Source organism: Eumetopias jubatus, unplaced genomic scaffold, assembly GCF_037043125.1.
Source record: "Eumetopias jubatus isolate StellerSeaLion01/CBP00866 unplaced genomic scaffold, mEumJub1_p1.0 scaffold_15, whole genome shotgun sequence".
In the NCBI taxonomy this organism is placed as follows: domain Eukaryota; kingdom Metazoa; phylum Chordata; class Mammalia; order Carnivora; family Otariidae; genus Eumetopias; species Eumetopias jubatus.
In genome coordinates, this window is record NW_028274821.1 from 92,680,085 (window position 1) to 92,706,951 (window position 26,867).

Here is a 26,867-nt window from a genome sequence, read left to right on the forward strand (position 1 = left end):
CAGCCTCTCTGTCCCCTCACAGGGTGACCGCGGCTTCGACGGCCTGGCCGGACTGCCGGGGGAGAAGGGCCACCGGGTGAGTGTCCTGTCTGAGCGCTCGCGGCAGAGGCCCTGATGGGTTCTGTTTCTCCTGAGGCCTTCGTGCTCTCACATGGGGCTGGGTTCCCTCCAGTCCCGGGTGGTCCCTAAAGAAACTTGCAGGTGTGGGGTGTGAAAGCCAGTGCCAACGTGATGCGTTTGCTGGTGGAAGGTCAGCCCGGAGAAAGGCCCCGTGCTCGAGGGGCGCAGTAGGGCGAGGGTGAGCCTTCCCTGGAGGAACCCGCTGTCTGATCGGTGGTGCACCACGAGCTGCCGAGGGCCCTTTGCACAGCCCACGTGGCTGCAGCTGATGAGGGCGGGTGCGTGCTGTGCCCGGCAGCCCCCGTGTCTCCTCCCGTGGGAGGCGGTCTCCACGAGACAGCCCCGTGCCGCTCACTGGACACTTTCTACCTTACCTGTTCTCTTTGAAGTAGACGATGCCTCTTTTATACTTGGGCACGTGTGGATACGCGAGCACACACACACGTTGTGTCGGCGGGGGGGGGGGGGCTGTTATCCATCACGTCCCACAGCGTGTTGAGAAATGGCCGCAGTGATTTACCAAAGCTGCGTTGTCCACATTCTCCAACTGTGACATGGAGGCTGGAATAAAGGCAGCCTCCAGGTCAGGGCCCATCCGTTGGATGCATGAGCACATATTGAGCACCGACTGTGTGCAAGGCCTGAAGCTGCCAGGGGTGGGAGGTGGCCCAGCTCTCCCCCTCAGGACACTTGCTGTGCAGGATGGCAGCCCTTTTTTGGGGGACCCTGTGGGGCTGGGGTGCTCTCAGAAGCTGACAGGGTGTGGCCAAGACCCCGCTGCAGTGTCCCGGGGCGCCCCATGTCCGTGGACTTGTCCCCGGCCCTGCCTCCTGACATCAGCTCGCCAAACGGCCGTCTGAGGCTCCGGGAATCTTGAGCGGGCTTGGGACTTCCAGGGTCGGAATCACAGAAAGACGGGTGGGCATTCGGGACAGTCGTGGGTGGCTGCTCCCAGGTGCCTAATGCAGACCCTGCTTGACTTCCTAGGGTGACCCTGGTCCTTCTGGGCCGCCAGGACCCCCAGGAGATGACGGAGAACGGGTACGTGCCCGCCTGCCTGCCCCTCGGGGGGTCTGGGCCGGAAACAGCTGGGAAACGCTGGTAGCAGAGCGCTTGGCTGCCAGGCTCGGGGCTGGGGGCGGGGGGCTTGTGGAGGGCGAAGCCACAGGAGGTGGGGACAGCCTGCAAGCCACTTCTGAGGTAAAACAGGTGAAAACATTTAGCTTGACCCCTGGTCCTATGCTGTGTGGCATCCTGGAGTGGCTTTCACCTGCCACCGGCCTCAGAGAGAGGGCCCCTAGTTCCAGGAGGCAGGTGCCCAGGTCACGTGGAGGAGGGGTGTCGGGAGAGGTCGTGAGCTCAGTGTCTCTGCTCGTCCATGGTTCGGGCGGAGGCTGTGGGTGGCAGAGCCCGGGGATGGGGGGAGGGGGTGGAGAGTCTGGGACAGACCGTCCTGGCTCTGGAGCGGGGGTGGGGCAGCGGGCCGGGAGCGTGCAGCGGGGCACGATGCTGTGCCCGAGGCTGGAGCTGGGCCGGAGCCGGGCCTCTCCCAAGGGCTCCACAGAGTCCCGGTGTTTGTCAGGTGTTTTCCTGGGGCTGCGGGCTCAGTGTTAGACCTAAGAACCATTATCCTGCAACAGAGAAGCACGTGGGGGGCTTTTAAGCCCCTGCCTCCATGTACCCCAGTCACTTACACTGTGTCTGGGGGTGTTAGGGGTGTTTTAGGAAAAGGTTTAGAAGCCCTGTGAGTGAGGGGAGCGGGTGGGGTGTTGGAGGGGCAGGTCCCGGCTGTGCTGCTGTCCTCAGCAGCTCCCAGGTGGGCTTTGTCAGGGCACCTTCTGCTGTCTAGGCCCCAGCACAGTTCACTGCGCCCTGAGAAAGGCCAACAGGGTCCTCCTGGACGTCTGTGCTCCTTGAATCAGAGCAGGTGTGTGCGTGTGTGTGTACATGCGTGTGCAGGGCTGGGTGTGCTCGTGTGTGTGCGTGCACAGGGTGAGCGTGACTTCATGTGCGCACGTGCGTGCCAGGTGTCCGCTCACGTTCGTGTGCAGATGTGCAGGCCTGGCTGTGCGCGTGCACGTGTGGGGAAGAGAGAAGGGAGCGGCCCGTTGTCGGAGAGAAGCGGGGTGTTGACAAGCAGCTCCTGACCTGGGACCAGTCGAGTCTAGGCAGCATTTCCCTGTCCAGCTGGGAGGGAAAGACTCATCCTGGTTTACTCCCCCAGCTGTGTTTAGGGCCCTGGCAGAGAGGTTAGGCTACCTTGGGGTTGTCCCGGGGGATCTGGTGATGTCCCTGACTCCTCTCCTCCCCAGCTTCTATCACGCTTGTTCTTGCCTGTCGTTTACCTTCATCCCTCTCCTCCTCCCTCCCCCTGCCCCTCCATCTCCCCCTCCCTCCCTCCCCCCTTCCCTCCCTCCCTCCCTTCCCCCTTCCCTCCCTCCCTCCCTTCTCCCTTCCCTCCCTCCCTCCCTTCCTCCCTTCCTCTCCCCCTCCATCTCCCCTTCCCTCCCTCCCTCCCTCCCTTCCCCTTCCCTCCCTCCCTCCCTCCCCCCTTCCCTCCCTCCCTCCCTTCCCCCTTCCCTCCCTCCCTCCCTCCCCCCTTCCCTCCCTCCCTCCCTCCCCCTTCCCTCCCTCCCTCCCTCCCCCCTTCCCTCCCTCCCTCCCTTCCCCCTTCCCTCCCTCCCTCCCTTCCCCCTTCCCTCCCTCCCTCCCTTCCTCCCTTCCTCTCCCCCTCCATCTCCCCTTCCCTCCCTCCCTCCCTCCCCCCTTCCCTCCCTCCCTCCCTTCCCCCTTCCCTCCCTCCCTCCCTTCCTCCCTTCCTCTCCCCCTCCCTCCCCCCTTGACCCCTGGTCCTATGCTGTGTGGCATCCTGGAGTGGCTTTCACCTGCCACCGGCCTCAGAGAGAGGGCCCCTCCCCCCTTCCCTCCCTCCCTCCCTTCCCCTTCCCTCCCTCCCTCCTTCCCCCTTCCCTCCCTCCCCCCTTCCCTCCCTCCCTCTCCCCTCCCTCCCCATCATCTCTCACCCTCCCAGTTTTCTGTCTCCATCTAGCTTCGACCCCTCTATCATTCATCCCTATCCTTACCCATCAAGGTAACCGGATTCTTTGCTCATGTGATTTTTCTTGTGCAGCTTTTTCTCCTCGTTGGACCTGTGGTTTGTGACCTCCTGAGCAGTGTCCCAGGGCCCCAGATCTCACCTTTTCCCTGTAGCTTTCTGGGAGTGAGGACATTTGGGCCTTCCCGGCTGGTACCAGGACCCGTAAATCTGGCAGAGGCAGAAGCCGCCCCAGGACACAGCATCCTGCATGGCTGCAGGGAACGTTGTCTCTCTGTCTGAGCTTTGGAACTTGTCTCTGAAATCCTGCCTCTTTTCTCCCTACAGGGTGACGACGGAGAAGTCGGGCCCAGAGGGCTGCCTGGGGAACCTGTAAGTCCTGGTCGCATTCTGTGTCCTCAGCATGGCCACGGGCTGTTTGAGGAGGCTCTACTCTGAGCAGAACCAGGGACCGACCCAGAGCACAGATTAGAGGAACAGAGACACATCTGGGGGACTCTCGAGGGAGGGAAAGAAGGAGCACATTGGAGAGGCTGGTAGGGCAAATATGAGCTTCCCTAGAGGGCCCTGGACACTGGGTCATCCTGGTGGGCGTCCAGGGTCATCCTGGTGGGCGTCCAGGGTCATCGTGGTGAGAGTCCAGGGTCATCATGGTGGGCGTCCAGGGTCATCATGGTGGGCGTCCAACGTCTTCATGGTGAGAGTCCAGGGTCATCATGATGGGCATCCAGGGTCATCCTAGTGAGTGTCCAGAGCCATCATGGTGAGTGTCTAGGCCGCAGGCATGGTGGGCGTCCAGGGTCATCATGGTGGGCGTCCAACATCATCATGGTGGGCATCCAGGGTCATCATGGTGGACGTCCAGGGTCATCATGGTGGGTATCCAGGGGCTTCATAGTGGGTGTCCAGGGGCACCATGGGGGTGTTCAGGGTCATCATGGGGGTGTCCAAGCTGCAGGCATGGTGGACACCCAGAGCACATCAGGCAAGTGTCCAGGGGCAGTTGCAGGGACTGATCAAATGGTTTGCCATCCCTTCTGATGTCTACACTTCCCAAAAGTGGAGCCTTCCATCAGGGTGGTCCTCCTGTGACATCAAACAGCTCTTTTCCCCAAGCTGACCTCTATTCAGGGCCCAAGCAAATTTCCTCAGTGACAAAGAACACCATTTACATTTCACTTATGGTTACTTTTCAAATGTCTCACTTTTGTTGTCCGCGTCGCCACGGCCGTATGCATCTGGCGATGTTAGTGGAGGAGAAGTATTGCGAACATGGCCCAGAGAGAGCCTGGCGTTGCACTCACACACTCGCTGGGGACTAAATTATACCCTGCGTGTCTGATTAGCCCCTAAGAAGAATCCATTACCCAGTCCTCCCCTTAACACGCGTCTAAGTGATACCTTCTGGATTATTAACCCCTAGAAAGCCATTTACAGGGCCACGCATTTACGTAACGAAGGGGACAGTTACATGGCAAGAGCATGGGAACAGTTTCTCTTCCGTGGCATCTGAAGAGTGTCCATCAAAATTAAGGGCGCTCATGCGTTGGTTAAGGCCTGGATGATTCCCCAGCGGGCAAGGCAGGTGTGAGGGGTTCAGGATGGGGCTCCTTTGCGTGGTGGGCAACGGCTCTGCTGTGTGGCCTTCTGAGTCTCGTGAACCGTGCTGGGGCCAGCACCGCCTTGGAGCCGTGTCCGTCCATAAGCACGAGGGGCTGTCCCCACACGTGCCCCTTGCCGCAGGGGAGGGAGGGACTGAGTTCTGGGCTGTCGTGGTGCCCCAGAAAAAGCCTGAGCCCCGCGCTTTGTCTCTGCATTTGACCACCGCATTCCCGTCAGCGGGTCCGCCCTCCGCCTTCTGGTGTCGGAGATGCAGTCGTGCACTCCTGCACAGAGGGATCTGAGAGGGAGCCAGTAAGGAGGCATGCACCAAAGCACACCATGCAGCAGAGTGTCTTTGTGGCCTCCGTGAGGAGAGCTTTTGTGTGCACCTGCCCTAGGCGAGGGTGAAAGAGCCCCCTTGACTTGAAAGGCTCCCCTTGTTCTGAGGGCGCCCCCTCATCCGTGGTCTGAGCCGCCCGTTAATTCCTGGCTCCCGCCTCTGCGTCCAGAGCCGAGGTGGAGAGGTGGGGCGGGGCGGGGAGGTGAAGCAGGTGAGGACGGGGTACTGGCCATGCCTCTTGGGGAGATGTGGACACCTGCGTGGCAGCAAAGGCTCTGGGAGGAGCCAGGCTCTGGGAGGAGAGAGGCTGCAGGATTTGCTTGTGCGCAGGGCTGGGGCGGGGATTCTTGGCCAAGTGTGAACAGCCTGTCCTTTCCTCTTGCAGGGGCCACGCGGTCTGTTGGGGCCGAAGGGGCCCCCGGGACCTCCTGGACCTCCGGTAAGGCCTGTCACCTCTGCACGTCTGTCCACTCTGACACTTGCCCAGCTAGTTGAGGTCAGCAGGGCTCTGATGCCCCCAGGCAGACGGAGCCCTCCGGCACGTGTGGCTTTGTGGGTGGAGTCGCGGAGGCCAGTTGGCTGTGATGCTCCCCCTTCCTCACGCGGCACGTGCTGTTATCAACAGTCCCCGGGATGCCTCATGTCCTCCTTCTCGGAAGGTTCTGGGAGGAGGCAGCCCATGGGTCTGGTGGGGCCCTGTCCCGACGCGTGGCTTCCCTGGGCCTGCCGCACCCAGTGCTGGGGCCCAGCAGCTCCACCGACCCCTGGCCGATTGAGCCTGTGGGACTTTTTAGAATCGACCCTTACCCCGTCCCCAGAGGGTGTGCCATCCTAAGACACGTGGCCAGGACACCAAGCCGAGTCAGGTGGGATTTTCCCTGTGAGCATCATGGACTCTTTAGCATTCTGTCTTGGTGTTTCTTTCCTTTCAATCTCATCCAGGGTGTGACGGGGATGGACGGCCAACCAGGCCCAAAAGGAAACGTGGTAAGTCTCCGGGGTCTGCCACCTAGCTGTTGCCAACAAACCAGACGGGACTCTGAGGAGGAGGGCGCAGGCCCTGAGCCCCAGCCCCGCCTGGAGCCAGCAGCGGGAGAGCTCGGGCTTGTCCCCGCCGGAGCCGGACCACAGCCGCGCAGGCGCGGAGGGAACGTGCCTTCTCCCCACGCTGTGCCCTGGTGATGAGCATGCACCGTGAGCCAAGCCCACGAGAGATCAGTCTCACGGCTCTACCGTGAGACTTCAGCACAGTGTTTTGGGAATGTTCTGCCAAACAGAATACTTTCCGGTCTGTTCCTTTCGGGGGCTCCTTCCTGGTGGCTGTCTGGGTCGCTGGCGGAAACCACTGAGTGCCTCTCGCATTGGGGGTCAGCGTGGAGAGCCTCGCAGGTGCCAAGGCCCGGTTCCCCTCTGCTGTGGGGCTACCTGCCTCCTCCCGCCTGGGCATCGTCCTCTGACGCTGGTGTTGGGCATGAGAGCAGACTGTTTCTCTGCCTGCCCTCCGGAGTCCCCATCAGTGCCCTCGCTTATGTTCCCTCTAGGGCCCCCAGGGAGAGCCCGGCCCCCCAGGACAGCAGGGTAATCCAGGTGCCCAGGTAAGTGAGCAGCAGTGGGCAGCAGGAGATGAGGGTCTCCGCTGGGGTGTGCTAGGCCCTGTGCTGCCAGTTCCGGCCAAAGGGACCTACAGCCTGGATGTGACCTAGAACCGAGTCATGAGGGAGACGGTGCCAGGGAAGGTGGACGGGTGGCAGGGAGGAGTTTGGGGCCAACTTCCTTGACCTTTCCTGCCCTGCTCCACCTCTCCTAGGGTCTTCCAGGCCCCCAGGGTGCCATCGGTCCTCCAGGGGAAAAGGTGAGTGGGCTGTGCTGGTGTAGGGATGGCCCCACCTGCCGGCAGGGTGTGTTTCTGCCCCTGGGAAGCTCATCCCGCCAGGGTCCGGGCTGTGGGAGTGCTGGTCACCCCCAGCCTGTGTGTGCCTCTGTACTCCCCCAGATGCAGGGAAGCTCAGCTCACCCTGCGCCGAGCAGATGAGCTCAGGGGAAGATCAGGGATCTTCGTCTTTCACTGATCATAAATTCACTCAGTTACCCCTGGCGTTCATTGTATAGCTATATAGGGGATTGCCAGATTTAGGAAGAAAAATAAACACAGGGCACTCAGTTAAATTTGAATCTTTGTGGTTTGCCTGACACCCAAATTTAACCGGGCATCTTGTTTTCTTGTTGTTCGCTTTTGTTTTGTTTTTGTTAAATCTGGCAACCCTGAGTGTATCACCGGTACCTGCTGAGAGCTTGTGCTCAACCCCAGGTGCTTCACTTGGCTCAGAGCTGCCTCTAAGGTGTGGTTCTCGGTACCTCAGATGGCCAGGCAGCGCTGGGAACCCTGCCTGTCTGGACTTGGTGGGTGCGTTTTGTTCCGGTAGCAAAACCTGCAGGTCCAGGAAACAGCAAAGGGCGAGGGTCCTTGTGCTCTGGATGCTTCAGTTGCTGGAAGCTTCCGTGCCTCTGAGCATCCCTTTCAACAAATGTTCTTTGAGCAGAAATGTTGAGAAGTGCCCTTGGGGGCAGGTGGAGGGTGGGGCAGCCTGGGGAAGGGGAGACCCCAGGGCTCACGGGGTCTCTGGTTTGTTCCAGGGTCCCCTGGGTAAACCAGGCCTCCCAGGAATGCCCGGTGCCGACGGACCCCCGGTGAGTACCCTGCCCGCCTCACCTCTTCACACACCGCCTGGCTCCGGGGGGGTCCCCAGGGGCGGGGACCTGGCACCCAGGCCCGCAGCCGCCCCCCTCGCCCCTCGTTTCCTCCCTCCCACCTCCGCAGATGAAGACCCGATTGATTGTGAGCTTGCTTGCCCAGTAATTACTGGGCTTTGGACACACTTTTCCATAATGGGTTCCAATCAAGGGGTGGAGACTGCATGAATAGGAACATGAGCTATTTACTGGGGGTGCTGCTTCATGACCAGAGCCCAGCCTGCATTTTTAACTCTGAGGAGGAGGGTGGGCTGGGCTCTGAGCCGGTCCCTGTGTCGCTGGTGTTTGAAGGGAAGGACAGCGAGTGCGCCGAGTGTATTTTTATCGATCACACACTGAGAAGGAGGGTATTCATGAGCGCGTTTGCTATGTGTGAGCACAGCTGTGGAGCCAAATTAGATGGCGCCTAGAAATAGCGAGCCAGTGGCCCGTCCAATCCGAGGCTGGGCTGTCGGAGGGAGGGGTGGGGAGATGACACACGGTCAGTGCGTGTGAGTGTGTGTGGTTTCATCTGCACCCACGGCCCTCTCTGCAAGTCACTGGTGGGATTTGGGGATTTGGGTTTTTTTAGAGGATTCAGGTGATGCTGCATACACAGCCTGTTTCCACAAACAAGATTGGATGAATTACCTGTTTCAGACAGGGCGTATTTTATTGTTCTAATCAAGCCGTTAAAAACTAAGCAAGAGCTCAATATGTTGACACTCAAAATTGGTGACTGTTTAAGGCACAACCGTCTGCTTCCCTTTCCACGGCGGAGCGTGGTCCGGTCCAGGGCATCACACGTCCACCACCGCCCTGTCCTTCTCCGAGCTGGCGGCTCCCCTGCGCCACTGCGCGAGAGCTGCCCTGGGCCTCCCGCGTCCTCCTGGGCCCACATGTCTGCGAGCGCGGACACAGCATGTCGCTCCCCTCCTTTAACTTATATTCACACTTAATTTCCTCTTCTGATTATAAAATAACACATGTTGTTATGGAAAATTAGCAAAGTAAATGAAATGAAAACAAAATTAAAACCACCTTGACGCCAACTTCAAGGCCCAACCTGCAATAGCATAGGGGCTCGTCTCCTCACATGCATTTTACCCCCGTGCAGCTTCTGCAGCGGCCGCGGGGTGAGGGTGCTGGGGGTGGGGCAGGCTGTAAACCCCCATCCCCGACCTGACTGCTTCTGCCAGGGAGACCCCCGCGCCATCCCCACACTGACACCCCCTCCGGTGTTCTTCCCACCGTGCGGCCCGTTGGCTGCACCTCTCCCTTCCCCCAACGAACACTCAAACCGGAAACAAGAACGCCCTGCGGACCTGGCTGAGTGTGGCCGCCCGCAGGTGCTTCACGCGGCAGACACTGCGGGGGCGACCGGTGCCGCAGCCCCAGCAAGCCGGCCAGTTGTCTCCCATGAATCTGCAGGGATAGAGACCTTGAGCACACCCTTGCTACCGAGGCAGTGGGCTGTTGATCATCCTTAAAGAGAGGGTTTTATTTCTTCTTCCCTCGAGTTGGTTGCGTTTGGCTTTGGCTGCGGAAAGTAAGGTTGATTTAAAGCCCTTCAGAAGGAGGGAGTGTTTCGGGGCCGACACACGCTGGAGCACGTGGTTAAATCATCCCGGAGAGCCCACGACAGGGAGACGGGGATGTGAATTATGGTTCGAAGGAATATTACGGAGCCAGTAAAAACCGACTTTCGGCAAGTATTCAGTGACATGAGAAAAGGCACACCATGCAATATTAAATTAAAACTGCACCACGCGATGCCAGTTTTGTGTTCCGGTGTGCAGAACATGGATCAGAGGACCGGTAGCACAATGAGCCAGGGTTGCTGCAGGCAGTGAGGTTATGAGGGACCTCGTCTGCTTTGCCTCTTGCCTGATGGGCTACCGAGAACATATATTACTTTTTTAATCAGAAAAATATCAAATACACATAATTTAAGCTTTATTATTTTTCCATTATACGATATATGCTCGTTACAGAGTATTGCAAAAATGCAAACACACGGCAAAGGAAGGGAGACAGCCTGGCTTTTCCCTAGGGGAGAATCAATCTCTTATTTTGATGTATTTCCTTTCAATGTTCTTCTGTTTTGACATTTTTAATAAGTGTGCTTTATGCTTTCCCCCCACGTAGTTGCTCTCATTTTATAAATACAACTTAAAATGCACCTAAAGAAATTTGGCCTCCATTCAAATAATGCTAGTAATTACGATAATTGCTGACGCGTGTTGGCTGTTTGCTCCGAGCTGGGCGCAGTCCTGACGGCTTGGCAAACCTGCTCTTCCCTGTCCCTGCAGCATCGCTGGGCATGTGATTGCCTGCATCACGTGAGCAAGGACATTACCATGTGGAGGGCGAAACTTGCCCTCCGAGGGACCCATGTGGGCTCTGCCCCCCGTGTGTGTGTCGCTTGGAGCCCGTGGCTCGAGCACCCCCAGATGCCCTCCCCATGTCCCCAGGTCCTTAACGGAAATATGCTGGAGTAAAATCCCCCCAAGAAGCCACGTGGCAGAGGGGGGGCAGGATCCACTGTGACCCAGTCACCCTGAATCAGGACACCTTCCCTTCTCCTCGGCACTGTTTGGGTCCAGCCCTGACATCATGAGGCGCTGGCGCCGTGAGCCTTGTTTTGGGAAGGCAGCATGGCGGACGGCGTGTCCCCCTTGGGCCAGAGCAGCAGGTGTGGTCCATCTGGTGCCTGATTTCCCCCGAAGGCGGGCACCCCCAGGCTCCCCATGCTCCGAGGCTCCCTGAGGGCACCCTGCCCTGCAGAGGAACTTCTGTAGCCTCCTGCTTGCTTGGCCCTCAGAGCAGGCTGTTTGCAACAGCATTAAATCCAATTGCACAACTAATACAAATAAAATGGAATACCCACAAATCATTTATTCAAAGAGACGAGATTTAGGTCCCCATAATGCTGATGCGTTCTAGAAATGGAGTCCTCGATGCTTAGGACACTCAAGCTGAAAGAGCACCTAGTCCACCCTCTCCTTTGACACACGAGGACGTGGAGGCCCAGAGAGGGCAAGTGACTTCCTCAAGGTTACACAGCGGGTGGTGGGTAACCAGGCCTAGAATCCGACGCTGCCCTGCCAGCATCCTCACCACAGCACATGGCCTCTTTACTGGAATCCTTGGGGGTATTTCCAGACAGTGAAGTGTTTCTCTTTCTGCTTTTATTTCTGGCTTGCCTCATGAACTCAAAGGCATAAAACTAGTGACCGACCTCGGTTGGAAAGTCAGAGAGCTCGCATTTCTGAGAATGGGATTGGTCGGAGCTCAGGTAGACAGGGCAGTGACTCGAGGGCCGTGACCATGTTTGCTGGGCGCTGGCTCTGAACGCATATCGTGGGATTAGGTCATCCGCTTCAGCCTGCACCAGCTGGGAGGCAAACAGCCCGAAGACTTAGGGATGCACTGGGACCCCAGCCGAGTGACAGCACGTGGTCTCTGTCCCGGCACCAGCCTGCCCGCCCCCCCCACGTCTCCCAGCATGAGAGCATGGGTCCTGCCAACAGCGTGGCGCCTGCCTGTCCGGAGGCCAGCATGGCCAGACCCCTGGTCCCACTTCATCCCTCCCTCGGCACAGAATCCCTGATGTGAGGGCCCTGAGGCCATGGTTCCGGCTCACCTGCTCTTGGAGGCGGGCTGGGCGTCAGTGAGTCCAGTGACATCCTCGTGCGTGGATCCTGCCCGTGGGTGTCCAAGCATGTTCTCCGCCACACCAGCTCGGGTTGTTGCTGCGCCTGCCACGGAGCCCACGTCACAGAGGGGCAGCCGAGGGTCAGGGCTGAACCACTGGCTCGGGGCCACGCGGCTGGGAGTGACCTCTGCGGTCAGCTACCATCTGATGCCTTTGACTTCCAGCCTCTCTGGCTGAGGGTGCGGGGGAAGGAGATGGGGGGGCCCAGCTCTCCCTCCCACGTGTGACAGCAGCTTGGGGGGTGGCCACTGACTAATGCCCACCTTCTCTCTCCTGACAGGGGCACCCTGGCAAAGAAGGCCCTCCAGGAGAGAAAGGAGGCCAGGTGGGTTCAGAAGGGAATGAGCCGGGGCAGCTGGGCCCTTCCTCGGGTGTCTGTGCCCAGGGGACCCAGCCTCGGGGGGCGGGGGACCTCCACCCATCTAGGTCCCCGTGACCCTTCCCCACCCTTGGTTACTGCATATGGGGTGTGGGCACAGCCGTCACCTTGGCCACACAAAAGCTGAGTGATAAGTGAAGGTCCTGGGCCAGGGGCTCCAAATGACTCTTTGCCATTGTTTGTTTGGGGTCCAGGACGTGGGGGTTTGACGGTGGGATGGAGTCCCCAGGCAGCCTGAGACCCAGGGACTTGTCTCCTGCCCTGTTTGTGGCCAAAGTCCACTTGCACTCCCTTCATTCGCCCAGCCCGCCCCGGGCCCGCACCTGCTCAGTGAGCTGGGGGGTCCCATACCTGCTCAGTGCCTTGGGGGAGGCCCGCACCTGCTCAGTGAGCTGGGGAGGGGGGGGCGCACCTGCTCAGTGAGCCGGGACAGTTGTCAGCAAGGCCCTTTGGCTGTCAACGGCAGCCCCTCCCAGATGGTCAGCCCTTGTCCCAGCCGGAAGCTCTCCCGTGTCGTCGGAGGTGCCTCTGCTGGGAATACGCTGCTTTCACGGCAGCCTGGCGCTCCCAGAGCATCAGAGCGTCTCACTGCCCCACCCCTACTCCCCACCTGCTGGGCTGGGGCCACGGTTGGATTGGCCCCTGGTGTTCTCATCACAGGGCACAGCCTGTACTTCTGCTTTCCTGGGGGGCTGGGTCCCATGGAAGCAGGTCCTGTGTGTCTCCTGAGGAGCCTCTTCCGAGGGTCTGATCTGGGATGTCCTCTCTGCTCAGAGCAGGGGGAGTGTGCTGGTGGAAGGGAAGCTTTCCAGCTGTGTGGGGAGCACGCGGGCGGACACAGCCATGCCTGCCCACCTGAGACGGAGCTAATGGTCTTCCCCTTTTGGTTTTAGGGTCCGCCTGGCCCCCAGGGCCCAATCGGCTACCCGGGTCCTCGAGGAGTCAAGGTGAGATTCTCGCTGCTTCACGGCTTCCTGGAGGTCAAGGTTGGGCTAGCAGGGCACGGCAGCCCTGGTCCTCCTGGGCTTGTGGGATCCTGGGACAGAGGTCCTGGGCAGGCGGGGTAGTGACTGTCAGGGGCCAGGAGGGGCTGATCCCGAGCAGGGGACGTCTCTGGCACGTCTGTGACAACCCAGCAGGACCGTGGCCATCTGTCCATCCGTTGGGACGCTGCTCTATTTGTCACCCAGAGCCTACTCTCTCCCAAGCCCCACAGGGACGCACACCTCAGCTGAGGTGAAGAGCCTGGCACACAGGCTTCCGGGGGCTTTGCATGTCCGGAGAGGGAGAGCCCGTCCCCATGGATAACACCTGGGCAGACCGAGCGCCTCGGTGGGCGGGGGGAGCTGGTGGGAGGTGTCCGTTTATCCACAATTGCGTTTCTGCCGCTGAAAGCCTCCAGGAACCTGGTTAAACGGGGCACAGAGCTCCGGAGCAATACCCAGCGCACAGGCCCCGTCTGTTCCGCCAGAGCTAACCGTGTTTTGCTTTGAGTCGTGTAATGTAAGCTGGCTCTCTGGACTTGACGGGCACGTTTACATGGAGAGGGAGATGCCCCGAGGGACGTGTGCTGGGCGGGGGTGGGGTGGGGTGGCAGTGTTCTGCTTTCTCCGAGAACATTAAGGGCGTAGCGTCGGAAAGCTCTAGGTGATTCTGGGGCTTGAAGGAAGCCAATAGAGTCTTTCCTTCAAAATGATTTTAACGTGATGTGAAGGGAAATATATACATATGTATACACACAGAGCTAGCTCAGCCTGAGCCTTCAGCACGAACACACCCATCGGCTCCTGCCCCGGATCCACATCATTTCGGATGCTTAATGCTCCCGAGCATTCTTGCGCATCAGGAGTGTGTGGCTGGCGTGCGGTGTGGTGGATGGAGAAGCCAAGACCTCAGGGTTCAGTCACGTGCCCCTAGTTAGCCTAACATCGGTGCCTCAGTCAGGACTCAGACCCAGACCCGCTTATTCTGAACCAAGTGCCCCGGACGGGACCCCGAGCCGCCCAGCTGCGTGTCCCAGGAACCGTGGGTTTCCGAGGGCCCGAGCCACCGCGGGCCAACTTCCCCGGGGCCAGGAGCCCTAGGAGGGCCCGGTTTCTCCCCGAAGCAGGCTCTTCCAGCATGCCTAGTGAGTCTTACAAGGATGATTTTTTAGCAGAAATGCTGATGATGTGAGCACTCGCATGTTTATTTTACAAATTCTTGTCGTAGAGCAAAAGCGTCTACCAGCTCCATACATGGCTAATTGCATAATGCTGTGTCTGTGTGCTGAAAGGTGTTTGCTTTAAAATGTTTATGGAGGATGCTCTTATCTTGTCTATCTGATTAAAATTCATTCATGCCACGAGCGATCCAGTTAGACTTGGAAGCAGAGAGTGGGAGAAAAAGCAAAGCTGAACGCTCTTTTCATTGGAGAAATAGATTCTCCTTCCCCAGGTTTTGGAAACTGTCAGTGGAGTCCGCAGCCTGAGGGGCAGCAGGCCCCCAAGGGAGGTGATGGCGCCGGGCGGAGAGGTGGCCAGCTGTCACTGGTGGGGACGGCCGGCCCTCGGTGAGGGAGGCCTGGCTCTTCTCCACCAAGTCCTGCCTTCTTCCTGGGGAAGGGCCCCGCCGTGTGCTTTCATTTCCCCGACCTTCCTGAGGGCTAGCTTTGTGGGCCTGCCTGTCAGCAAAGTCACATCCACCGCTCAGCGTACCTGCAGGAGCCGGGCGGGCTGGTGAAGACCCTAAATACAAATTCCCTCGAGGCATTGTTTTCTGTCCCCCAGAGCTGGCCCATGAGGGCCACAGCGGATGCTGCTGTCCCGTGGTTCTCAACCAACCAGGGCAGATTCGTGCCCCCCTGGGGGACATCAGGGGACATTTTTGACTGTCCCAACTTGGGGGATCCTACTGTCATCTGATGGCTAGAGGTTAGGGAGGCTGCTCAAGACCTCTGCTCTGCCTGGGGCAGCCCCCGTGACGAAGTGACCCAGCCCTAAATGTCAGCAGTGCCGTGGCTCAGAGACCTGGTCTGTTTGTCGCCTGGGCTGCATTCCCCTGGCCTCGGACCTGGGTCGTGAAATGGTAGTTTAGGTCTGGGAGGGGGGGGCAGGGGAAGCCCACCCCACCAGCATGGCAAGAGGGAGGAAGCTGATGTCAGAGCCCCCAGCGCATCAGGGTTTCGGGGTAACTGCGCACCCCCCTGCCCTGAGACTTCCGGCCGCCTGGGGCCGATGGAGCCTGGGGTGTGTCTGTGTGGCAGATGGCCCCAGGGGAGGCCATGCCCCCCAGGCCTGTCCCAGCTCTGTGTCCAGCTTCAGCTTTGCTTAGGGCCCCTCCTCAGTCCCTGGGGAGAGGCGCAAACCGCACAGTCTGTGCGAAGTTCTTGCCACAAGAGGGCTGCCGGCCACCCGAGGGACCCGGGAGGTGGCCCCGCTGTCCTGCCGGCAGCCTCAGCTGGAACCAGATGGGGGGCCCGACCTCTCTCTGGGGTCCCGCGGGCAGCGGGCCTCCGGAGTCGGCAGTCAGTTCTGCTCCCTGCTCGGAGGGCGCAGGTGGAGGCCACCTAACTCCATTCCACGGATGGCTTTACCTGGCCTGGGGACGGTGCTGGCACGGGGGGTGGGGGGTGTCAGACGGAAGAGGACATGTCCTCCCTCCCTTACAGTTCTTGTTTGGCACCGAGATGAGTACGTCCTGAGCTGATTATTGTCGGAAGTGTTGTTATTATTATTAATTGGTAATTAACATGATTATACCTATGATCATGTATTAATAATGCAGAATGACAGTAGCACATTGCTGTTGGTAATTGAGCAGACACTGTGTGCTGGGGCTTGTCCGGCGTTCCCCTCCCACCAGCAGTAGCAGGGTAATGCTTGTCTTCACCCCCACTTTCCAAATGAGAAAACTGAGACGCCAGGCACCTGGGACGTGTCAGCGGCCACCGAGCTGGGGCCGGGACCTGATTCCAGAGCGCATGCCGAGGCCTCGCGTCCCGCCTGCTCCCCAGAACTCAGAGAGGCGGATGTTTCTGGAAGAGGGGGGGATGTCAGTGGAGGCCATCTGGGAATCCCTGGCACGGGGGGGCCTCGCGTGGAAGCGAGGAGGGGTGGTGCGTCCGGGAGCCCACGGAGCCCTTCCTTTGAGACTGGGAGCGCAAAGGAGCTTGCCTGGGTCGGGGTGGCTGAGCCCTCACCCTCCTTGGTAGTGGGGGCGTAGACCCTTTATTTTCGAGAGCTCCGGAGAGGCTCTGACTCACTCCCTTCCCTTTGTGTTTGCACAGGGGGCAGATGGCATCCGCGGTCTGAAGGGCACCAAGGGCGAGAAGGTGAGTGGCCCTTCCTTCCTGCGGTGGCCGCCTGTCGCACACAGCCCAGAGCGGGGTTCAGGCTGGTGGCTCCACCGTGACAGCGCCGGATGCAGCTGAGGCTCCTGTGGCCTCTGAGCAGGAGGAACAGGATGCACCCTGAGGCCCAGACTGTTTGGAAAAGGAAAAACCATTCGAAGAGGACAGGCTGTGGGTGTCCCTCCTGGCGGGGCTGAGGGGCTGGGGCTTTGCACCCCCTGCCCAAGGCCATGGCTCTGGCCCAGCACACAGCCTGCCCCTCACCTGCAGAGGCCATGGACGCCCCACGCCCCACTCCCGCCTTGCAAGGGGAGGGGCAGCCCCTTGTGCTGTAGCAGAGCCGGGCGTGGAGGGAAAGCGGTGCCCCCATGGCCTCCGGCTGCTCCAGGCATGGGTCCTCCCCTGCGGCACCGGCCAGTCCTGAGGTGGCTCATCACGTGGCTGCCCTGGACGGGGATGGCAGGGAAGCCGGACCCTCCGTGCTGTGCGTTTGCCCAGCCGGCTGCCTGGTGGAAGGCGCAGGCGCAGACGGGCTGCCTCAGTTCCCTCTGGGGAGCGGCCAGGGCAAGGCAGACCTCTGAGCCCTCGTGCTGGGGCATCTGAAGTGTGGGGACCGAGGGCCGGCGGGTCAGGGCCATGCACGCTCCCTGCAGGGCAGACCACGTCCCTGCCAGCAGGTCCCGTCTCCCCAAATTCCTGCGTCCTGTTGGAGGGGCTGCCCAGAGCCCCCGGAGCGCCACGTTTGTCTTGTCACTTTGGTCCTTTAGCTAGAGACAGGGCTGCTTGAGAGAATATGGATTGGGTGGCACGGGGCAGGCCTCTTCTCCTGGAGGGTCCCTGAGCTGTCCTATCCTTCTGGGGTGGGAAGGGGGTGAGGAACTGCCTCCCGGGACCGTGGCACCCTTTGAGCTGCTGCAGATGAGTCCCTGGCACTTCACCGAGCTGCGGTGGCCTGGGGAGGGACGAGTTCTTGCCCCATCCCAGAAAGCTGCCTCCCTCTGGGTATGAGCTCCTGGCCGGCCTGGGTGTTGAGGACCAGGCCCTGGATGGGCGATTGAGATCAGGATGCAGGGCCTGGACCCTGGGAGGGAAGGGCGAGCGGGTGGCCCTGGGCAAACCACCTGAGGGTCTCTGAGGGTGTCTCTGTGGGGACTCGAGTGGACAGCAGGCCACTGACATGTGTGAATCCCCAAATTCACAACTAGCAGGAATGTGTCCCACTGGCCCAGAAAATGCAGGACTGTGTCACTGAGGCCTGGGCCCACGGCAGGACTGCCCGAGCCCCAGGCCCTTCCCTCCCCTACAGCTCTCACGGGTCCTGGCTTCTGTGGGGCCTCTTCCCTGCAGCCCCCCTCCGGTGCTTGCTGGTCAGTGGTTACTGGGCCCCAGCGACGCCTGGACTGGATGCAGCCGTGGGTGCGGGGGCCAGCTATGCCCAGCTGTGCAGGGGACGCTGGGCCGCGGATTGTGAACTTGGCCCCATGACCGCAGAGGGTTAGCGGGATGCCCTTCACGAGGGATGGCTCGTGTACTCAGAAGCCCCCCGCCCGGCGCGACCCGTGCTTGCTCAGCGGCTCTGTGGCCGGAGCTGGGGGCCCTGTGCTGAGCGCTGGGGACCAGCCGTCCAGGAGGTGGGCTCTTTCACACAGCCCAGGCATCGTCTTGTTCCTTGTCAGGGTGAAGACGGTTTCCCTGGGTTTAAAGGAGACATGGGCATCAAGGGTGATCGGGTGAGTGTTTTGGGGGTGTCGGGGGGCAGAGGGTGGTGTCGGGGCCATAGGGAGGGGCCAGGGGCGGGGCCAGCAGAGGGGCCTGGGGGAGGGCTGGGGTTTTTGGGGCCACAGGACAGCTTCTTCTTAGGTGAAGCCTCTGTGGGGGCTCCTGGCCCTCAGGCGAAGACTGCTGGGGGCCCAGAGGCCTGGCTCTGTGCATGCCGCCCTCACTGGCCCCTCATTTCTGGTTCAGAGCCCTGGCGGCTCTCTTCTGGTGTTAACCCCCTGTTACTGGGGTCACCTGTCGTCACCTGGCCCCTGTGCCCTATGTCCCCACCCTGCACAGGGGGTTGGTGGAGACTTGTCATGTTTTGGCCGACACTCTAAACAGCAGAGCAGTTCCTTTGTCTCAGAAGGGTGGGGGAGTTGTGGGGGGCAGAGGGGAAGGGGCTACAGACATGCCCTCTGACCGGGGAGGGCCGGGGTCCCTGCCCACCCCCACACAGCATCTCGGTTCGCCAAGCATTCTTGCGTGTTTTTAGGACCCTGAGCAGCTCCTGTGTTCATGTAACCTCATCCTGGGCTATCAGAAGCTGCAACAAACCCGTTCCTTTTAATGAATAATTCACCTCCACTCCGGAGGAAGCCAGTCGCTGCTTGGGGAAGAGGGGGCTTGCTCGCATGGCAGGCGCCCGGCAGAAAGCCATCGGCTGCGTTTTCATCTAAATGAGGAGAGGGTGATGCAGATGACGTGGGAGGAAGTGTCCGGGGAGCGGGTGGCTGCCATACCGCGGTGAGGGCACTTTGAAGGTTCCCTCCCAGCTTCAGAGTGAGCCCAAAGCCCGGGCAGGAGGGAGCCAGGTGCCTGGGCCGCCCGGTGGGCACAGCCACGGCGGCAGCCGGACGCACACCTGGACGGCCGGCTGTCAGCAGACACAGGGCTGTCACGCGGCTGCCGAAATTATTCCCTGACAAGCCAGGCCTGCAGGTGCCTCTTCAGAACACGCCAGGGCGTGAGAGCCCCACACGCTTGGCGCGGTGTCCTAACCTCAAAAGGCAGAAGCAATCTTGGCTTCTATCAAAGGAGGAGGAATGAAAGAGAAAGGTTTGTTTCACGGTTATGCCCCAGTCGTGTTCCTGCTGCACAGCCGTTCTAGAACTTTCTCCATGGTGACAGGACTCCGACTCCCCCCATCGGAGGGGCCTCTCTGTTTGGCTGGTCAAAGTCCTTTTTATTCTGTCTCTAACGATGCAGTAGCCCGCATTTGGGGGCCGTATTACAAGGACGCATTTTCAAAAGAGATCGCACTAAAGACGATTGGCAGGCACACGCCAGGCTCCGTGAGCAGGCCCGCTGTCGGAATTAGGTGAGGGTGGGACTGGGAGCCAGGACTCTTCCTCAGCCAGGGAGCTGGAGTCATTGGTCTCAATTTCCCCCGGAGAGAAATTTCCGCCCAGCATTGGGCGTTTTCTAGGTGCTCAGTAAATGTGTGAAGGACTCTTTTGTTGATGGAGAAAAGCACTTGTTAGGGACCGAGGGACCTGGGCCTGCAGACACCCTGGACCACACATACAGGGGAATTATCGGTCTTCACCCGTGTGGTGTGCGTTTTTGTTGTGGGTGGTACAGCTGTCCCGCGGCTGCTCCTGGGAGCCAGCGATCATTGGGAGACTCGGCACTGGGCAAAGAGCCAGGGTGGGCGCTCAGCCGGCATGCTGCCGTTGACCTCAGAAAGCCCCCAGACCCTCGCGCTTGTCTGGGCCCAGGCCTCCCTATCCATACCGTGGGCAAGTTGGGTGGGGCAGTACTGGGACTCTGTCATCTCTGGGACACGTGCCGTGGTCTTCTGTGTGCCAGCCATGCCCAGACAGCTGCCCAGCCAGGGGCCTCCTGGGGCTTCAAGGGAAAAAGCAGGCCCCTGCACATTGCTATTCTGCTGTATTTGGGAAAGTAGCGATTCAGAGCTCCCCGTGTTAACCTGTTATCTCAGCCAAGAGGGGCTCGTTTGGAGAAGGGAACTGGGAAGCAGAAGCATGTGGCTTTGAGGAGAGAGTCACCCACCTCTGTGCAGAGGGACGGCGTGGCCATTCAACAGAGAGCCCTGTAGCTTGCTGCACGCTGCTCTGGTCTTGTCTGACCCAAGCACCTTCCGTCTGCTTGAGCCCCCTGCTGGGCTGAGCGGGCTGAGCAGTTCCTACAGCCCTGTCTTACCCGGAACCCGGACTCTCAGGCCCAAAAGGGCCGTGGGAGTTGTGGGTGGGGGATGAGACCGGGGGTTCTCCCTCACCTTCTCTTTTCTAACTTGCAGGGGGAGATCGGCCCCCCTGGTCCTAGAGGAGAAGATGGCCCTGAAGGCCCGAAGGGTCGTGGAGGTCCGAATGGTGACCCTGGTCCTCTGGGACCCCCTGGGGAGAAGGTATGTGACTTGGGATGCTCCCCCCATCCCCCGGGGACAGACCCTTCTGATGGCCTTGGCTGTCTGGCCAGTGACTCCACCAGGCTGAGGCCCCCAGATGGGCATGGGTGTGATCTGACCAACCTTCCCAAGGGATTTATCTGTTGACAGGTCCATCCTTTTCTTGTCCCGAGCTGGGTCTTTCTGAGCACTTTGCCAGCATCCTGGGAGGGCTCCTTCCTCCAGAGGTTCCCGGAGCTTGGGTTGTGAGTCCCAGCAACCTGGCTTCGTCTTTCATGTGGGGACGCCTGCAACTATCCTCACCGCTGCCCTTCGGGGCTGCCCCGCCCTCCCCCTTGGCCCTGGCACAGGAGTGGGCTCTCAGAGTGCCCCAGACATCCACTCTGTCTTGCCCCAAGGCTAGGACTCTTTTACAAAAGGTTAAACAGAATCTCAAAGATAAAGAGTTCCTTTTATGGAAGATTGGTCTCCAGTTGCTTTTGCTTTCAGCCATGGCATCTTTTCTACTTGTGGGGCCTTTGCTTTTAGTTAGGGCAGGATTTTCGGGAGACACAATCCCAGGGGGCAGGCAGGGGTCTCTCCAAGTCCTTCGGTCTTTGGAAACTGCATCCTGCTCTGGTCCCTGCTGACACATGCCGGCTTTCTCCACTTGGAGAAAATGGATCGAGAAATACGGTGCTGGCCAGATAACGCAACGCCTTCTTTCTCCCCAGGGAAAACTCGGAGTGCCAGGATTACCGGGTTACCCAGGAAGACAAGGACCCAAGGTAATCTATGAGCATGTCAGGTGTTTGGACACCCCCTCAGGGCTCCTGCTTGCCCTGCCCCCTCTCACCCAGTCACCATTCCTGGGGAGGCTGCTGTGTCCCCCCCACCCCAAGTTCTGCCCTGTTCACAGCCTTCTGCATTAGTCTGGCCGAGTTGGAAGGAGATGCTGGGACCATTAGTGGAGCCTTTCAGAGAATGGGGCAAAGCCAGCCAGAGCTGAGGGCTGAGGGCTGCACGCTGGGTCCCCAGGGCCTGTGCCCACTGCTTTCTCTACACCGAGCACCCGTGCGGCCTCGCTCACCTCTGCTTCACCCTGGAGATTGGAAGGTTATTTGCTCGTAACTGAGCGTCAAAGAGAGATGAAACCTTCCTTATATGAAAATCATGTTCTGCTTTAAGTAAAACAGCTCCTCGAGGCTTTGGAAATCATTTAAAACATTGTTTTTTTTCAAATCTCAGCTTTTATTATTCATGGTTCTTCCTTAAAAAATAACCAGCTGCCTGTACTGGAGACATAATTAGTGGTGCAGGAGAGCCCCTGTCTCTCCCAGGTTTGCATTTGTGTTGTCCTGCTTCCTGGGCTTCAGCGCCTCTCCAGACTTCCAGGCTCACTCAGTCTCATTAAGGGGAAGGGGCTGGCTGCCCCTCTGGGTATCCCATCTGGCTAAGGAAAGAACAGTCCTTCCGTGGAATGCTAATATCCGGCCCCGGGCACATAGAGCCGTACCTTGTCTGCAGGGAGGCAGTTTGCTGTGAAGCAGGAATTTGTTTAGTGTCTGACAGTGGCATGCTGGACGTGGCTGTCATGTGGGGCCCACCACGTCTTGGAGGAAGAGGGGCTGATGGACAGGTTTTCTCTCCTGAAGTACATGTCGCTTGGGGGGCAGAGTCGAGAGAAGTTTGGGGGTGTGTGGATCAAGTTCAGGCAGTGTCCTTGGAAGGCAAGGGTAGAACTTAGAAGCCACCTGGCTGTTTTGAAAGTCCTTGGGAGTGCCTGGATGCAGCCAGTGAGCTCTGTGGGACCTGCACCCAGGTATCTGTGGCACAGTCTCCGGCCCGGATTGGCAGGTGGGCGTAGGGGTTGGTGGGCCACGCTCAGCCCCTGTGAAAAGTGCAAGGTTTGGACATTTGTGAGCTTTTCCTGGTCTAAGCACACATTCGGGTCAGGATTTTGAGCCACATGGAGAGTAGGGGCCCACTGAAGATAGTCACCACCTCCCGTATATGTGAGGGGTGGGGGGCGCCTTCATGTCACAGGAAGTTCACCCGGTAGGTTCTGGATATTCGCCACATCAAAGTCCTGTAGGTCTCTAGAAAGAAATAGCTGTTAGTTGCTACAGCCAGTGCATAAATTTGCATTGATTTCTGACTTTACAAGCTGCCATGCTTTATTTAGAGGTGTTCTGGGAAAATGACAAAACATGACAACAAGGCACAGTAAACAAAATATCATAAACGTGAGATTCACATGTCATCTCCAGTTCATCTCAGGAGTCTGTGCACCCTGTTCTTCCCAAATACCAGTGTTTTGGAGACCTGGCTGTAGAGAAAGGGAGAGAGGAGAAACATGGTTAAGACAGCTTTGGTTTTTAGATTTGGACTCTAATGATGCTCAGGAAATATTTATTGAGATGCTCAGGAAATATTTATTGAGTGGGCGGGTGATGGATGGTGGATGATGGGTGAGTGGATGGATGGATGGATGGATGAGTGGATGTGCGGGTAAGTGGATGGATGGATGAGTGGATGAGTAGGTGAGTGGTGGATGGATGGATGAGTGGATGTGTGGATGAGTGGAGGGGTGGGTAAGTGGATGGATGGATGGACAGGAGACAGAAAGACAGATGGATGGGTGAATGAGTGGATGGGTGGATGGATGGGTGGGTGAGTGGATGGATGGATGGATGAATGAATGGATGGAAGGATGGATGGATGAATGGACGGATGGATAGATGGGTGTGTGGATGGATGGGTGGGTTGGAGGTGGGTAGAGTTTGTGTCTGAGGCTGTGCAGCCTGGCACATGCAGCTTGGCTCATCCTCTGGCCCAGCTCTCATGCTTCTTCATTAATTTCCTCTCTTTCAGGGTTCTATTGGATTTCCTGGCTTTCCTGGTGCCAACGGAGAGAAGGGTGGCAGGGTAAGGCTAGCCTGACCTCTGATCTGGTGGCTTGTTCTGCTGCCTTGGTATTTAATGGGTATATTTTCTAGTACGTCTTGTTTATTTTTACCCACTCTGCTGCCAAAACTGCTTTCCAGACAGCTGACCTTAAGCTCGTGGTCTTCGGCTCCAAGCGCCGGAGACTCTTCCTGCACACGAGGCTAGGTGGTGGTGGGGTAGGAAGGGCAGCAGGAGAGGAAAGCCTGTGGGGGGAATAGAGCTTTCTAATAAACAGCATGACTCCGACACTCCTCCAGTCATTAGTGAAACCCGGATTCTTCCCTTTCAACCCAAGTGATTTTTCCTCCAGGCTAAGTTTAAAAGGAAGGGAAGGAGAAAAAGGAATTTCCTCCTTCTTTGTATGTCACCCACTTGGCTGATCCAAATTCAGGAAGTTCCTCCCCCTCGTTATTCCCCAGCTGCCATAGTCACAGGGCAGCTGCCCGGTGCGGTGCGCTGTGGTCCCCTCTGTCATCAGCATGAACTTCGGCGTTCTGAGGGGCCGGTCGGTGAGATGTGTGCGGGCAACGCCTTGGGGGAACCCCAGGCCTCAGAAGGAATGCAGCTTTTGCGTGTCCTGGGACAGCGACACCCCCCCCCCCCCCGCCCACGCTGGAGCTCCTGGTGCAGGTGGAGGCCTGCACCTCCTCTGTGCACCTGCTCCAAACTGTCCTATTGTGTTTGAGCAGAGACCGTGTGTGAGCTCTCCTGAAAACAGAGAGAGACGTCAAGCCGGCCGAACCTGTGTAAACAAACGTGTCTGTCCGATTCACAAGAGAGGAAACAAGGGACTGCTCTGGGTGCAAGCCCAGTGTGAACACAGGGGCACTGTTGTCATCTGGGTCTGGGTCTGTCTCTCTGCTGTGTATCGGCACGTAGGCCCTGTCTGTCTGGATCTACATCTGCGTGTGTGGCTCTGTGTGGCTCTTCCCTGTCCGTCTGCCCATGTATCCCTCACCTACCCACCTCCCTACCTGTCTGTCTGTCTACCTGCTTCTTCCTTCTAGGGAGAGTCTGACAGATGTCTTTGGGGAAGGCTGTCCTCTGGAGTACTCACAGAGGGCACCTGGAAGCGTGGGGTGACAAGGGGATGGTTCCTGTGCTGGAGGAGGCCTCATGACCTTTGGCACCACCTTGCAGTGAGACTCTCCAAGAGGGGTCATGACATTCAGCATTTGGTCTTGTAATTTGACCACAACCCCTGTCCATGGAGGCATCTGCCTGGCAGCGCCAGGGATCAAGGCCCCATGGGGGGCTGGGTCATGTGGAGCTGTAGAGGCCTGGCCGGCGACCTGGAGCTGCACTGTGGTCCAAGCCCCACTGCCCTCTCCCTGCCCCTCGAGCTGCTCAGCCTCCCACCCCTGAGCTCAGAAGGCCGGATGGATGCCAGGGTCCCCTCGCCCCGCCCCCCCCCGAGCCCCTGTGGGCCACTGTCCTCATGCGTCGGTGCCATGGGTCACCGGGGACACAGAGGGAACTGAGGTGTTCGGAGAGCAGGGCGGCGTGGGGCAAAGGGCTTGCTCTGGTGAGCTCGTAGTTCCCAGGCCCTGAAGCATGGACACCCCGAGGAGACCATCTACGCTGGGAATTTCCAGGGATTTTGCAGCTTGTGTGTGGTGGTATCTGTATTTGGTGGCCACCGTGGTAGGGTTGGGCCTGGATGACAAAGATGTGAACTTTGGCAAAAGGGAATGGCTCGGGCTACGGCCGAACCGGACCAGCCAGCATGTCCACTCATCGTGGGAGAGAAATAGTCCCCGTGCCCCTCTTGGGGGCCGGGGACACAGAGGCAAGCAGAGGACATGGCATCTGGAGGAACGCGGCCGAATCTGTCCCTGGGAAGCGTCCGAGACGGCCCTTCGCACAAGCGAACCAGCGTCCTGCCGCGGTTTTATATGCACGTCCTGGCAGAGACCCGCACCGTTCGCTGCTCGGCTCATGGGCTCCCCATGCCCTAGTCCCCACAGGCGGCGGAGGACCCACATTCCTGCAGGGAGAGGAGCCCCCGATCACGCACGTCCACGGAGCGCCCCCTCCAGAGAGAGATGTCTGTATTCTGGAACTTTCCCCAGGGAAGGAAGGAGGCATCGTCTTCCAGGGGCAGTGACCTTCCCTGTGCCCTTGTGGTTTTCAACCCTCCAGGGACTGGCAGTCCGGCTGGTCGCCGCCCCTTCTCAACCAACTTGTGGGGTTGTTCTTGGCATCTTGTCGCTGTGTCCATCCATCCATCCATTCAAACAGCAATCATGGAGCACCTCCTCTGCCCCCCGTGTCCCCGGTGCTCTTGGAGCCCTGAGGATGCGGCAGGAGAAGCCCAGGTCCCCGCCCTTGTGGACCTTGCCTTCTAGAGGTGGGGGCAGTGGGCAAATCTGTAAGTAAAGCAGATGGCGTGGCAGATGGCAGTGTGTGCTAGGAGCAAAACAGCAGGATGGCCAGGGAGGGGTCACTGCGGAGGTAGGCAGGGGTCAGGGACGGACAGATGCCTGGGAGGAGCGGGCCTGAGTGGGGGGCAGAGTGGGGCTCAGGGCCTGGGGCTGTCCCAGGGACGAGAGGATGGTGAGCATGTGGAGGAGACGGGAAGGGACGGAATCCCCGGGATTCAAAGCCACCCCGTGGAGCACAGTGCGATCTTGCCACTTGACTGACGGCGCTGGCTGCTTTTAAAAACATCCTCCCCGAGAGTCCCAGATGGAAACCATCGAGATTCGGACGAGAGCCGTGGGCAAGGTGGTGAGAAGTGGAAGTTCCTGGTGCTGGTGGTGGAGCCTACTCCTCGCCGATCCTGAGCCATCCGCTGACCAGGAGGGCGGCTCCGCGGGGCTGGCGGCCGAGGGGGACCAGAGTCCCGAGATGCCACCTGCGTTTAGCTTCTCGGCTCGAGCAGGGCTGTTTCTGGCGCTGCCTGTGCCTCGCCAGCAGGGACGTGAGCACAGGTGCTCACTGGCAAGCCACAGAGGAGACTGTGGATGGGGCACTTTCTGTCCAAAAGCATCCGTGCCTCTCTGTCTTGGCTTAGTTTACAAAGAAGACCCGGGAGGTTCGGGTGGACCACGGTTGGGACTCCCCTGCTGTCTGCTCTGGGGTGGGTCATCTCTGTGGGGCAAGAGCGGGCCGGGGCCGAGGGTGGGGGTGTGGGTGGAAGCTGGGGTGCACCCACAAACATCAAGCAGCATCCAGGGCTGGCCCTGATGTCCACGTTGGTGAAAGTCTACTGTTGGAAGAAAGCAAATGTTTCATTAATTTTTGTATGCAAATATTTATTGGAAGCCAAAGGATATTGCCGTATAATTAAAGCAGGGAAACCAGAGTGCATTGTTAAAAATGCAACATAATTATCTCATCGTCATACACTGTTTTATTAAATTCGTTTCAAGATGGGAGGCTGCAGAAAGCAGTTTTCATCTTGGCAGCAAACAAGCAAGAGATGGTGAGAGGCAGCGTGTCAGGTGGCCGGCCATTAGCAACACAGCTCTGTCTTCCGTGTTACCATTAGAAACTGGAATAAGATTCTGGAAAATCAGGCGAGAGGCGGTGGG

At 59.1% G+C, this 26,867-nt stretch overlaps 1 protein-coding gene across 2 annotated transcripts in view; it reads left to right on the plus strand.

Moving 5' to 3' along the window:
* The window catches only part of COL5A1 (collagen type V alpha 1 chain), a 151,691-nt gene that overhangs the window by 85,718 nt on the left and 39,106 nt on the right, over nt 1-26,867 (plus strand). For both annotated transcript variants that reach the window (XM_028093425.2, XM_028093426.2), the window contains exons 18-32: nt 23-76; nt 1,108-1,161; nt 3,503-3,547; nt 5,503-5,556; nt 6,060-6,104; nt 6,659-6,712; nt 6,925-6,969; nt 7,752-7,805; nt 11,846-11,890; nt 12,838-12,891; nt 16,212-16,256; nt 17,951-18,004; nt 20,296-20,403; nt 21,117-21,170; nt 23,257-23,310. In XM_028093425.2, coding sequence (XP_027949226.1) covers nt 23-76; nt 1,108-1,161; nt 3,503-3,547; nt 5,503-5,556; nt 6,060-6,104; nt 6,659-6,712; nt 6,925-6,969; nt 7,752-7,805; nt 11,846-11,890; nt 12,838-12,891; nt 16,212-16,256; nt 17,951-18,004; nt 20,296-20,403; nt 21,117-21,170; nt 23,257-23,310 — 819 coding nt within the window. The remainder of the gene's footprint in view (nt 1-22; nt 77-1,107; nt 1,162-3,502; nt 3,548-5,502; nt 5,557-6,059; nt 6,105-6,658; nt 6,713-6,924; nt 6,970-7,751; nt 7,806-11,845; nt 11,891-12,837; nt 12,892-16,211; nt 16,257-17,950; nt 18,005-20,295; nt 20,404-21,116; nt 21,171-23,256; nt 23,311-26,867) is intronic.